General features: G+C 48.2%; 1 protein-coding gene across 10 annotated transcripts in view; it reads left to right on the top strand.

Annotated features, from left to right (window-relative positions):
- The window catches only part of TNK2 (tyrosine kinase non receptor 2), a 106,837-nt gene that overhangs the window by 88,658 nt on the left and 4,460 nt on the right, over positions 1-13,719 (top strand). For 6 of the 10 annotated variants that reach the window (XM_087933687.1, XM_087933689.1, XM_087933691.1 and 3 more), the window contains 5 exons: positions 1,519-1,713; positions 6,231-6,322; positions 8,999-9,043; positions 10,412-11,811; positions 12,988-13,083. In XM_087933687.1, coding sequence (XP_087789813.1) covers positions 1,519-1,713; positions 6,231-6,322; positions 8,999-9,043; positions 10,412-11,811; positions 12,988-13,083 — 1,828 coding nt within the window. The remainder of the gene's footprint in view (positions 1-1,518; positions 1,714-6,230; positions 6,323-8,998; positions 9,044-10,411; positions 11,812-12,987; positions 13,084-13,719) is intronic. The other 4 variants (XM_087933693.1, XM_087933692.1, XM_087933685.1 and 1 more) reach the window with 1 other exon arrangement.

Raw genomic sequence — 13,719 nt, 5'->3', positions numbered from 1 at the left:
AGCCCCTAGAAGTCAAGAGGAACCCTATGTGCCAGATTTCAGGTTTGTAGGCTTTACGGTTTTGGAGATTTTGCAATGAGGCGCAAGTGGTATTTCGCAGATAGATAGATAGATAGATAGATAGATAGATAGATAGATAGATAGATAGATAGATAGATAGACAGACAGACAGAAAGAAAGAAAGAAAGAAAGAAAGAAAGAAAGAAAGAAAGAAAGAAAGAAAGAAAGAAATTAGATAAATAGATAGATGATAGATAGATAGATGATAGATAGATATAAGATAGATGATAGATAGACAGACAGACAGACAGATAGATAGATAGAAAGAAATTAGATAAATAGAAATAAGATAGTTAGATAGATAGATAGATAGATAGATAGATAGATAGATAGATAGAAATAAGATAGATGATAGATAGATAGATAGATAGATAGATAGATAGATAGATAGATAGATAGATAGATAGATATAAGATTGATAGAAAGAAATTAGATAAATAGAAAGAAATAAGATAGATGATAGATAGATAGATAGATAGATAGATAGATAGATAGATAGATAGATAGATAGATAGATAGAAATAAGATAGATGACAGACAGACAGACAGATAGATTGATTCCTTGTGCGTCCAATCACACTTGGCCAATAAAGTGATAGATAGATAGATAGATAGATAGATAGATAGATAGATAGATAGATACATTGATAGAGAGATAGACAGACAGACAGACAGAAAGAAAGAAAGAAATTAGATAAATAGATAGATGGATAGATAGATAGATAGATAGATATAAGATAGATGATAGATAGACAGACAGACAGACAGATAGATAGATAGAAAGAAATTAGATAAATAGAAATAAGATAGATAGATGATAGATAGATAGATAGATAGATAGATAGATAGATAGATAGATAGATAGATAGATAGATAGAAAGAAGATAGATGATAGATAGATAGATAGATAGATATAAGATTGATAGAAAGAAATTAGATAAATAGAAAGAAATAAGATAGATAGATAGATAGATAGATAGATAGATAGATAGATAGATAGATAGATAGATAGATAGATAGATATAAGATAGATGACAGACAGAGACAGACAGACAGACAGATTGATTCCTTGTGCGTCCAATCACACTTGGCCAATAAAGTATGATAGATAGATAGATAGATAGATAGATAGATAGATAGATAGATAGAAGATTGATTGATTTGCTTTAAGAATCGTTGGTAGTAAAATGTGAACCCTACTCCATGTCACTAGTCCTCTTGATCAACAGAGCCATCTTTAAAAAAAGGAAGAGGGTAAATTCAATTTAACTGTGATGGGCCACTCTTCTCCAACCTGGCAAAAAAAAACAAAAAACAAACCCAGATGTGTGTGGACCCCATCTCCAAAATCTTGGAGGTGGGGGGATCCCAGTTTAAGGAAGGGACCCACCCACCAAAGCGAAACTTCCTTGCTTCGGTCTTTCCGCTAACCTGGTTCTGTCTTTTTTTTCCCCCTAGAGCGGAGAATTACTGGTGGCGCGGCCAGAATAAGCGGACACTGAAGGTGGGTCAATTCCCACGCAACACGGTGACTTCCGTGGCGGGATTGTCTGCCCACGACATCAGCCAGCCGCTCAAGAACAGCTTCATCCACACGGGCCATGGTGACACCAACCCTCAGCAGAGCTGGGGCTTCCCCGATAAGATTGATGAGTAAGTAAGATGGAGGAGGAGGAGCATGGGTTTTGTAGTTCCTAGTCTTTTTTTTTTTTTTTTCCTCCTTCATCTGATCATCCCTGACGGGGGGATGGCAACCCTGGTTCCAGAATTGGAATATTTTATCGCTCCTACCTGCAACCAGATTTCGGGGTCAGTCGGGCAAGAATTGTCCAGTAAGGAGTAGCCCTTCCATTCTGACCCAAACTTTGTTCCAAATAAAAAACAAACACCAAACAGAGATAAAAGCAAAACCTTTTTAATGCTTCTCTGTGAATTCCGTTCATTCACCGTTAAAAGGCTATTAAAACACATTGTCTCTGATAAGGACGAGCCTGGCCAAGGTGGTGCGAGGCTGCCAAGAACACCAGATAAAATTACTAAGAAATATTTCCAACACAAAGAGACTCCCAAACACCAACCAAGATATTCCGAACGTCCACAAGGCTTGAGTGCAAAAACGTCTTTGCTTCCTGCAAAGAACTCCGCTTTCTCAGCTGGCTTTTACCCCTTAAGGGAGGGGCCATTACCTTGCAGCCTTGCTCCCGAGTCGCCCGCGCTGCTGCAGCTGCTCTTTCCTTTGAGCAGCCCTGCGTGCACACACACTGAGCACAGGCTCCTCGGGGGACTCTTCCTCACTGCTGCCAACCTCCACAATCTCTGAAGGCAGCACTCCACTCCCTGAGGGTCCTGGCCCCATCCCTGCATCCCACGTAGCCTCCTCGCCTGAGTCCTCGCTCTCCGAGGCCTCAGCCATCCACACCTGCTACCTGCGAACCACAACAACTTCCAGCTCGATTCTGATTCTGAAATGCTATAGGGTTTCCTGCCTGAGCAAGGGGGTTTGACTAGAAGACCTCCAAGGTCCCTTCCAACTCTATTCTGATTGAATCTGTTCAGCAGTGTAAGGCCACACCTGGAATACTGACCTAAACCAACAAACGAGACTTTTATTTTTATTCTTTTAATAATCTTTATTAAAGTTTTACAGTTTTAAAAACAAACCATATTTAGAATTCGTGCAATACGTTGGGATGGATGGATGGATGGATAGATAGATAGATAGAGAGATAGATAGATAGATAGATAGATAGATAGATAGATAGATAGATAGATAGATAGATAGATAGATAGATAGACAGACAGACAGACAGACAGACAGATGATAGATATAGATGATAGATGGATAGATAGATGGATAGATGGATAGATTGATTCCTTGTGCGTCCAATCACACTTGGCCAATAAAGTATGATAGATAGATAGATAGATAGATAGATAGATAGATAGATAGATAGATAGATAGATAGGCAGGGAGAGAGAGAGAGAGAGAGATACACACACACATAGACATACACACATGTACATCTATTATATTTATATTCTTTTATTCCTGTTACCTGACCAAACCTATCATTTCTCCCAGACCGTATTCTTTTTTCTTCCTTCTCCAGCAATTAATTCCATTGTAAGTTTTTTCATTTCCACACAATCCATAATTTTTTTCCCCCATTAACGTATCATCTCTTGGGACTCACTCTCTCAGATTTCCAGTTTTGAGCAGAGGTTATTCTAGTGGCTGTCAATATATGAATTATTATTTACCAAGACTTTTAACCAACCTCGGTTATAAGGGGGGGCAGGGGTTGTGTGAATGCAGACAGCGAGGAGAAGTCGGTTGCCATTAAAAAGAAAGAGGGGGAAAAAAGGAGCCAAATAGGATTTTATTTCTCCTGAAAAATAAAGGAACTTTTGTGCGCAGAAAAAGCAACGGCCGAGCGAGACTGTCTCTGTTTGTGCAGCTTCCGCAGACTTTTTTCGTGCTTGGTCTTTTTCCTGAAAAGGACCTTTGAGATTCCTTCCCACACACACACACACACCTTTTTGGTTCACTTCCTTTCCAAGACACTCACCAACTCGCTCTCCTGCGCCCACACGTCGCTGCTGTTCGCCCCGGGTGCGAAATCTGCATGGGCAGGACGTGCCATTATTCTGTCCGTCCGTCCCCCCCCACCCACCCACCCTCTCCACATCCTGTGTAGGAAGGTGGTTTCCTTCCTCGAGACAAATCCTTACCTTTCACACCGGCTTTTATTGATGAAACGAAAGATACGTCGGCCGACCATAACTTCGGGGCGTGGGCGTTTGGTGGATTTTTTTGGTTTGTTTTTTTTTTTTTTTGCCGCCCGAGTTGCGCACACCCCTAAGCCACCTTGTCGTTGCACAACTCCAGCTGGGTTGGGTTGGGTTGGGTTGGGTTGGGTTGAGCTTGGCCTGCTGCCAATAAGTTGTTGAGTGCGTGGTTGTGTGGTTTGCACCCAGGGCTGAGCCACCCAAAACCAGTGTTCGGATGGCCTGTCCAACTGGTTCGTCGCAAACAGCCTTGGGTGACCCACAACCGACAACGCAAAATAGATAAGATATTTTTCAGGCCACAAACTTGCCTCTAGGTTTCCCAACCTGGATTCAGGGTGAACAATGAGTGTGCGTGTGTGTGTGTGTGTGTGGTTGGGTGTTGGGTTGCTCTTTCAGCATATTGTGCAAAACGGGGCGTGTTTTATGGCGCCGGGGGTGTTGCGCAAAGCCAGGAGTTTGGTTGGTTTGATCACCGATGAGCCACGTATATTCCAGGGAATCTGGAATGAAAGAGAAACTTCGTCAGAGTGAGGGGGGGAAAAATTAACCGGTGGGACTGCTTGCCACCAGAAGTTGTGGGTACTCCCATCACTGGAGGCTTTTTAAGAAGAGACTGGAGAGCCACCTGTTTGAGATGGCTTGGGGCTTCTTGCTTGAGTAGGAGGTTGGACTAGAAGACCTCTGGAGGTCCCCTGCAGAGCTATGATTCTGGAAGGAAGGATGGATGGATGGATGGAAGGAAGGAAGGAAGGAAGGAAGGAGATGGAAACTAATCCAGGAGAGAAGCCAACCTGGTATTAAGGAGAAACTTCCAAACCGCAAGGACAATTAACCAGTGGAACAACTTGCCACCAGAAGTTGTGGATGGTCCATCACTGGAGGTTTTTTTTAGAAGAGACTGAACATAGTATGGGGTTTGCTGCTTGAGCAGTGGGTTGGACTAGAAGACCTCCAAGGTCTCCTTCCAGCTGTATTCTGACAAATGAGTTTACTTTCAAACTATTAATTTGAAAGAGAGAGATGGGGAAGGGAGGAAGAGGAGGGAAGAAAGGAAGCCTTTTCCTTCCTTTCCTTCCTTCCTTCCCTCCTTCCTTCCTTCTTTCCTTTCTGTCTCTTATCTATCTATCATCTACCTGTCCTGTCTTTATTATTTGTATAAATAACACAAGACAGGGAGTATATCTAATGTTCCTCCATCCCTCCTATTTTGTCCACAGCAACAACCCTGTGAGGTGGGTTGGGCTAAGAGATAGGAACTGGCCCAAAGTCACCCAACCAGCTTTTGTACCTAACGCAGAACTAGAACTCCCCGTCTCCTGGTGATTGGCCCAAAGTCACCCAGCTGGCTTTCATGCCTAAGGCGGGACTAGAACTCACTGTCTCCTGGTGATTGGCCCAAAGTCACCCAGCCGGCTTTCATGCCTAAGGCGGGACTAGAACTCTCTGTCTCCTGGTGATTGGCCCAAAGTCACCCAGCCGGCTTTCATGCCTAAGGCGGGACTAGAACTCTCTGTCTCCTGGTGATTGGCCCAAAGTCACCCAGCCGGCTTTCATGCCTAAGGCGGGACTAGAACTCCCCGTCTCCTGGTGATTGGCCCAGTTGGGTTTCGTGCCTAAAGTGGGACTAGAACTCACTGTCTCCTGGTGATTGGCCCAAAGTCACCCAGCTGGCTTTCATGCCTAAGGCGGGACTAGAACTCCCCCTCTCCTGGTGATTGGCCCAAAGTCACCCAGCTGTCTTTCATGCCTAAGGCGGGACTAAAACTCACCGTCTCCTGGTGATTGGCCCAAAGTCACCCAGCTGTCTTTCATGCCTAAGGCGGGACTAGAACTCCCGTCTCCTGGTGATTGGCCCAAAGTCACCCAGCCGGCTTTCATGCCTAAGGCGGGACTAGAACTCCCCGTCTCCTGGTGATTAGCCCAAAGTCACCCAGCTGGCTTTCATGCCTAAGGCGGGACTAGAACTCCCCGTCTCCTGGTGATTGGCCCAAAGTCACCCAGCCGTCTTTCATGCCTAAGGCGGGACTAGAACTCCCCGTCTCCTGGTGATTGGCCCAAAGTCACCCAGCCGTCTTTCATGCCTAAGGCGGGACTAGAACTCCCCGTCTCCTGGTTTCTAGACCTTAATCAGTAGACCAAACTATATTTGCTCCTTTCCCCTGTGCCACTGATATATATCATCCAAACGCGCACATTTTCCTCTAGGTGAGCCACCCCATCCGGACAGCAAATCTGCAAACCCCCTGAGGGGCAGAAACTCCATGGTTATATATGTGCTCCAAACTAACCAGGGAAAGGAAAGAAGGATCAGAGAATGCCGCAAATAAATAGATTGTTTCAACTTTTCTCTCTCTTTTTTCCCCCTCTCTTTTCTGCAGTTTGTACCTGGGAAATCCCATGGACCCCCCGGATGTCCTAGGTTTGGATCTGAACACAGCTAGGCCGACGCAGCTCCCAGGAAGGACAAAAAGTAAGAAAAGTTGTTGTTGTTTTTAAAAGTCATCCCGGGGTTGGACTAGAAGACCTCTTAGGTTCCTTTCAACTCTCTTACTCTGTATCCTAAATGTTTTGCCTGTTACCTGAGGCAGTTCTGTATTCCTGGCGTGCCTGCGTTGCAGAACTGCAAGACCCAGAATGCCTTGCGTCTGGGGTCCTCCACACTGATGCCCTCCTCCTAGCACTGACCTAGTTGGATAGTGAAACGTCTGCAAGAAAACCACCAAGCTCAGAGAATAGCAGGGACGGCACAGTCCTCCTCCTCCTCCTTTCCACAAACCTTTCCTCCTTCTAGCACTGATGATGTTACCTAGTTGGAGAATGAAACGTCTGCAGGAAAACCACCAAGCTCAGAGAATAGCAGGGACCCCACAGTCCTCCTCTTTTCTGCAAACCTTTCCTCCTCCTAGCACTGATGATGTTACCTAGTTGGAGAATGAAATGTCTGCAAGAAAACCACCAAGCTCAGAGAATAGTAGGGACTCCACAGTCCTCCTCCTTTCTGCAAACCCTTCCTCCTCCTAGCACTGATGATGTTACCTAGTTGGAGAATGAAACGTCTGCAAGAAAACCACCAAGCTCAGAGAATAGCAGGGACTCCACAGTCCTCCTCCTTTCTGCAAACCTTTCCTCCTCCTAGCACTGATGATGTTACCTAGTTGGAGAATGAAATGTCTGCAAGAAAACCACCAAGCTCAGAGAATAGCAGGGACTCCACAGTCCTCCTCCTCTTCCTTTCTGCAAACCTTTCCTCCTTCTAGCACTGAGGATGTTACCTAGTTGGATAATGAAACGTCTGCTAGAAAACCACCAAGCTCAGAAAGAGAGTACCAAGGTCCCCTTTTCCTCCTCCCTGCAAACCCTTCCTCCTCCTAGCACTGATGATGTTACCTGGTTGGATAATGAAACGTCTGTCAGGGAAAAAAAAAATCCAAGCTCAGGGAGCATCGGATACTCTAAGGCAGATTTAAAATGTGGAGCCTGCACCAACCGTGCTTCTTGGGCCGGCCCTCTCCTCCTGGATGGATGGGAACCATGGAAGTTGTAGTGCCAGCACATCTAACCATTGGAGCGAGGGCTATTTTCTCAGGCAAAATCTTTGCAACGGGTTCCTGGGCATTTCGGTGTGTTTCCTTATTCTCTCTCACTTGCAGTTCCTTCCGCTTTCAGGGCCTTGTTGCAGAACCCCATTTCAAAAGATTCCCATACAAATAATTCTCAACTTAACGGGCCAACACAGTCGGGACAGGCATTTCCGTCATAAAGCACTTGCGACCGTAAGTCGGTTCGAACCCGGTTCTGCCACCATTTTTTGTGCCTGTCGTCCTAAAGTCGAAACTCAGAAGTCGTAAGTCCGAACCCATTGTACCGAAGGGCTGTTTTCGTTGCTGGAAAACGGGCCAGAAAAATTCTCGAAATGTAACCGCGGGACAGTTGGCTGTAAAATGGGAGCCAGTTGCCAAGCATCCAAACCATGTGGGTGGCCCGGCGGTCGTAAGTGTGAGGAACGGCCGTAAGTGCGAGGACCAGTCTTTTCCCCAGCACCTTTATAAAAGCTCCTCACCTGGTTTCTGGTGTATGCGCACCAGCCAGCTGGTTTTCTTAGGTATCGGAGTGCCGGAAAAAAGGCCCGAAAAATGGCCTGGTTTGGGGGCATTTTCAGGCTGTTTCCCGGGCCATTTTGGGCATGAAAAACAGCCTGAAAATAGGCCTGGTTTTTGGCCATTTCAGGCCTTTTGGGGGTCACTTTCAGTCTTTTTGGGAGGCCATCTTCAGGCTGTTTCCTGGGCCATTTTTGACATGAAAAATGGTCCGAATTTTGGCCTGTTTTTTGGCTACTTTGGGGCCTTTTCCAGGCCGTTTTTCAGGCGCTACTATGCCTGTGTTAGGGCGGTTTTCAGTCTGTTTTCCAGGCCATTTTGGGCATGAAAAAACAGCCTGTAAACAGCCTGAAAATAGCCCCCAAAACAGCCTGAAAATGGCCCAGAAAACCACTAAAAAACAGGCCATTTGGAGAGCCCTTTAGGGGGTGAGACCTCTCCCTGACCCCTTAGAGCTGTGATGGTGAACCTATGTCACGCGTGGCACGCAGAGCCATTGGTGTGGACACGTGAGCCCCAGCCAAACTTACCTGCACTGCACATGCACGCGCCTCCCAGCTGATTTTCCGTCCATTTGAGGCCATTTTCGCCCTCCTCGAGGCTCAAGGGGGAAGCCTCTGCAGCCTCAGGAGGCCGAAAAACGGGCCTTCTGGAAGTGCCAAAATGGGCCCAGTTTTCGGCCTCCCAAGCCTCTGGGAGCGCAAAAACGGCCTCAAGCAGGCTGAAAATCAACTGGGAAGGTGCGTGCGTTTGCAATGCGGGTAAGAGGGCGGAGGGCTCAGTGTTGAGCGTGCATGCGCAGGGGGGCGGGGCACATGCGCGCACGAAAGTGCATGCACAAGTGCTTTCGGTACACCGACAACAAACAGGTTCTCCATCACTGCCTTAGGGGGTCATTCCTGGGCCTATCAATTTACTGCTTGTGCACCGCCTCCCTCTGCTCCTCCCGCCTCGCATGAAGCCACCAACTAACGCACTGCTATCTTTCTTTCCCTTTCGCTGCGGTCTCTCTCTTCTCTTCCTCTCTCTCTTCTCTCTCGCTCCTGCAGGACAGCCGCCACCTCGGCCGCCCCAGCCTTCGATCCTTCTCAAGCGTAAGTGGGGCCCTGTTTCCAGCTGTTATGCCTCTTGTGTTTTTCTTCTCTTTGTTCCTTTCTGGATAGGTCTAGTCAGCCCTTCGAGGTAGACCACGAGGCTATTTTTCATATAAGGCCAGAGGTGGGATTCTGCTGGTTCAGACCGGTTCAAGCGAACCGGTTGTTCCGGTGATTGTTTGGCCCCCGGGGCCTACCCGCCCCTATGGGCTCACCAAACTGGTTGTTAACACCAGTTGACTCCCACCCCTGATATAAGGTGATAGTAACACTCTTGAATGCATTTCTCCCCCTTTCCTCCGTTTATCTGCGTGAGAAATGGGGAGAGGCTTATTTGAGACTCTTTCTCCGATTACAGTTCTGGCCCGGACTCAGGTTTCTTTTATCTGATGGTTGATTTGGTGGTGGCTTTCCCTCCTCCTGTCTCTACAGGTCATTCCTTCTGCCTGAGGTGTGGGGGGGGTGGGGCATGCTATGACCACTGCCTATCCCCCGTTAACCTGGTCTTGACCACTAAAAATGGGTGTGTGTGTGTGTGTGTGGACTTTTATGAAGATCTTGGAGAGAATCATAGAGGCCCAGACAAACAGGTGGTCTCCCTTGATGGAGGAAGTCTGTCCTTCCTAAATTCACCAGGGGTGGCCAGGTGCACCTTCCCCCTGGGCTGTTCTGCTAAGAGTACAGGGAGTCCTCGCTTAACAACCACTCGTTCAGTAGCCATTCGAAATTACGGCAGGACTGAACAAGGGCTACTTCTGACTGAAACCAGGAGACAAAGAATTCCGGTCCCGCCTTAGGCGTGAAAGACAGGTTGGTGACTTTAAATCACCAGGAGACGGGGAGTTCTAGTCCCACTTTAGGCCTGAAAGCCAGATCGATGGCTTTGGCCAGTGACTCTGGGGGTGGGGGGGTGGCTAACCCATCTTGCAAGATTGTTGTGGGGAAAAGAGGAGTAAGAAGGAATATGAGGTGCGTTCCCTACCTTGAGAAATAAAAGTATAAAGTAATAAAAGTAGGATAAGAATGAAGGGAGGGATGGGGGAAGGAAGGAATGAACGAACGAAGGAAGATAAAAAAGGATGGAAGAAAAGGAGAAAAAGTAAGGAAAGGAAAGAGTAAGAAAAAGCAAAAGAAGGAAGGAGAGGAAAGGAAAGAAAGAAAGAAAAAGGAAGGAAAGGAAAGAAAGAATAAGAAGGAAGGGAAAAGAAAGAAAAAGGAAAGAGTAAGAAAGGACAAGAAAGAAAAAAGAATCAAATGAAAAGGAAGGCAAGGGGAGAGAGAAAAGAAAGAAAGAAAGAAAGAAAGAAAGAAAGAAAGAAAGAAAGAAAGAAAGAACAAACAAACCACAGCCTGCCTTTTGTCTTTCAGAGCCCTTGTACGACCCAGTGAACGAGGAAGAGCCCCCCCTGGCGATCAGCCTCAAGCAACTTTGCCTGAAAAAGAAAGCCGGTTCGGGGGTCCGAGGAGGCCTGCAGGTCCCCAAGCCCTCCGCTTGCGTCTCCGGCACCAAGGTGGGCGAGCGGTTGCTGCTGCCCCGTTCCAGAGGGGGCGGCCCCGTCGCGAACGAGGTGACCCTCATAGACTTTGGGGACGAGCTCCTTCCCGCCAGCCCGTCTCCCGTCGGGGACTTCTGCGCCCCCTCCTTGGCCCGCCTGGCCATGGAGGCCTTCTCCTTGTTGGACAAGACCCCTCCTCAGAGCCCCACCCAAGCGCTGCCCCGCCCCTTGCACCCCACGCCCATCGTGGACTGGGACGCCCGGCCTCTGCCTCCCCCGCCGGCCTACGACGACGTGGCCCAAGACGAGGACGACTTTGAGGTCTCTTCCATCAACAGCACCGAAGGGCTGGTGGGACAGGCGCGGGGCCGAGCCTGGGACAAAGGGGAGCTCAACGGCGGCTTCGCCCCCGAAGGAGACCGCCCGGCTCTCCCCTTGGAGGACAACCTCTTCCTGCCCCCCAAGGAGAACAAGCAACCCAGCCCGGCTCAAACCACGGAGATCTTCCAAGAACTCCAGCAGGAATGCATGAAGCACCTCAATGTCCCCTTGGGGGGACCTTCCGTGGCCGCCATCACCAGTCCAGGGGATGACAAGCCGCAAATCCCGCCCCGCGTGCCCATCCTGCCCCTCCCGTTCCGCCGGAACGAGCCCAGCCGGTGGTCCGGGGACCTCTCACCCGCTTCCGGAGGAGGAGTGGGGGAGGAAGCCCGCCCGCCCCAGATCCCTCCGCGAGATCGGTTGTCCCAACCGGGATCCAGAACTCCCAGCCCGAGGGCCCTCCACGGCGGATCTCCCCAGCCGAGGACCAACCTCTGCTCCCCGCTTTCTCTGGGGGCCTTCCTCTCCACCTCCCCCGGGAAGCAGCCCATGCCCACCACCCAGAGTTTCGCCTTGGACCCCAAATATGCCACCCCCAAGGTCATCCAGGCCCAGGGGAAGGAGAGCGTCAAGGGCCCCTGCATCCTGCCCATCGTGAAGGACGGACGCAAAGTCAGCAGCACCCACTACTATCTCCTTCCCGAGCGTCCGCCGTACCTGGACAAGTACGAAAAGTTCTTCAAGGAGGCGAAGAGCCAGGAGGACGGCGTGGCGGCGCCCAGCCGAGCGGTCACCACGGCAACGGTGCGGCCCATGATCCAGCAGCCGCCAGACTACAAGGCCAACTTCTCGTCCAACAACAGCAACAGCGCCGTCAAGGCCACCTGCGGTCTCCAGAAGATCATCTACGATAATTCGGAGGGCCCCCGGAGTTCGGAAAAGATACGGCTGGTAAGTGGTGCTTTTGGGCCGGAGCTGCCTCACCATTTGCGGCGTGACTACTATTGTGAGATAACCCAGGAGCAAAACACAGCGCACTGAGACGTAGACATTTAACAGTGGTTTATGTACAAGACATATACAGAAATATACATGGTAGGCAAATACCTGACATGCAATCAATCTTCTTAACACTACACAGAGAACTCTGTAATGGATACAGGAGAAGAGAAAAAAACACACCCTCTAACGGCTACCTTTATATAGACACCTCTTAAAGAGGTAAAGGGTTCTGTGGACCCATACATACTCTTAAAAAGGCAATACCAGTGCTGATTCATCCTCATTGCATTAGTCTTACATTGCATCAGCCTTATAGCAACTGGTCAGCTCTTAAACCTCAATACCTTAATGGGGAGGCGGGGTTGTCCTTGGTGTTGTTCCCTGAGCTGGGTAGTTTTCTTGCAGATGTTTCATGACCCGACTAGGGAACATCATCAAGGCTAGAAGGGAGGGGAGTTGCGCTCTGCTTATATACAATATAACTCCACTGCTGTAGTCGCGACTAACGCTCTTGTACTCTGCTATTCCTCAAGAGTTTCTTGTCTACTCTGGTGTTTCATTCTTATAGCATTTGATTGCACTTGGCCAATCGCCTGGAGTTTCCTTGGAGGGCTGAGAGGGAGCCCCCTTGTGGAGTAATGTGAAGCTGTTACCATGGCAACTCCACAGCGGTGTACAGTAGAAGCCATTTTAAGGCAGTACAGTAGAAGCCATTTTAAGGCAGTACAGTAGAAGCCATTTGGAGGCACAACAGGCTCTGTCTTTAAGAGCACACACTCCGAAGGGTGTTAAGGGTGTCTTAACCCCCACAGTATTCGTTTCCAGAGAGTAAATAAACTGTGTACCAAGTTTGGTTGCTATTGCTCCAATGTTATGCTGGAACACACACACACATACACACACACAAGTTTTTATATAGATAGATATTTTAAAATTATTTACTGATCGTATCACTGTCATTCTGGTTGGCTTGCAGCATCATAAGAGCAAAAGTAACTCAACATTCAAAATGAATGGGGATTAAATCCATTTGGGACCAGAATACAGCGGGGTGGAAGTGTTGGGACCTTCTTCTGAGTGACACAACTGTCAACATAATTTGCATAATCTTTGCTCCGATTGCAGGTCCAGGATACTGTGCACGGTGTCACCACCGAAGAGTGTAAAGCCGCCCTACAGAATCACAACTGGAACGTGCAAAAGGCTGTCCAGTATCTGAAGGTAAAAACATCTGCAGGGAGCAATTCTCCTCCTGGCACGAGGAAGAGGATGGGGGTGGCCCCAACCCACAACAAATCCAGTTGGAAACCAAAGCCAGATTCCTTTGGATCCTGGAGTTTCGGACCAGCCTTCTCCATCCTTGGTTCTCTCTGAGCTGAGTGGTTTTCTTGCAGACGTTTTGTAACCCAGCTAGTTAACATCATCAGTGTTAGGAGGGAAAGGGGTTGGAGGAGAAGGAAGGACTGTGGAGTCCTTGGTGCTCTCTGAGCGTGGTGGTTTTCTTGCAAACATTTCATGACCTAATTAGCTATCATCAGTGTTTAGGAGGGCAAGAGGTTGGAGAAGGAAGGAAGGAAGGAAGGAAAGGAAGGAAGGAAATGGCTGTAGAGTCTTTGGTGCTCTTTGAGCTTGGTTGTTCTCTTGCAGACATTTCAGGACCCAACTAGATAACAGCATCAGTGTTAGGAGGGAGTGGGGTTTGAAGAGGAGAAGGGAAGGAAGGGTCTGGTGCTCTCTGAGCTTGTTTGTTTTCCTGCAGACCTTTCATGACCCGACTAGGGAACCTCATCAATGCTAAAAAAAATGTTGCTTTCTCTATTTTTTTTATACATTTCCTTCTAGCGCAGGTGATGTTCC

The sequence above is a fragment of the Pseudonaja textilis genome, chromosome 4 (genome assembly GCF_049901715.1).
Source record: "Pseudonaja textilis isolate UNSWEBS1 chromosome 4, rPseTex1.2, whole genome shotgun sequence".
Classification (NCBI taxonomy): Eukaryota; Metazoa; Chordata; class Lepidosauria; order Squamata; family Elapidae; genus Pseudonaja; species Pseudonaja textilis.
The sequence above is the reverse complement of the archived record's forward strand: the minus strand, read 5'-3'. Positions and strand labels throughout refer to the sequence as shown.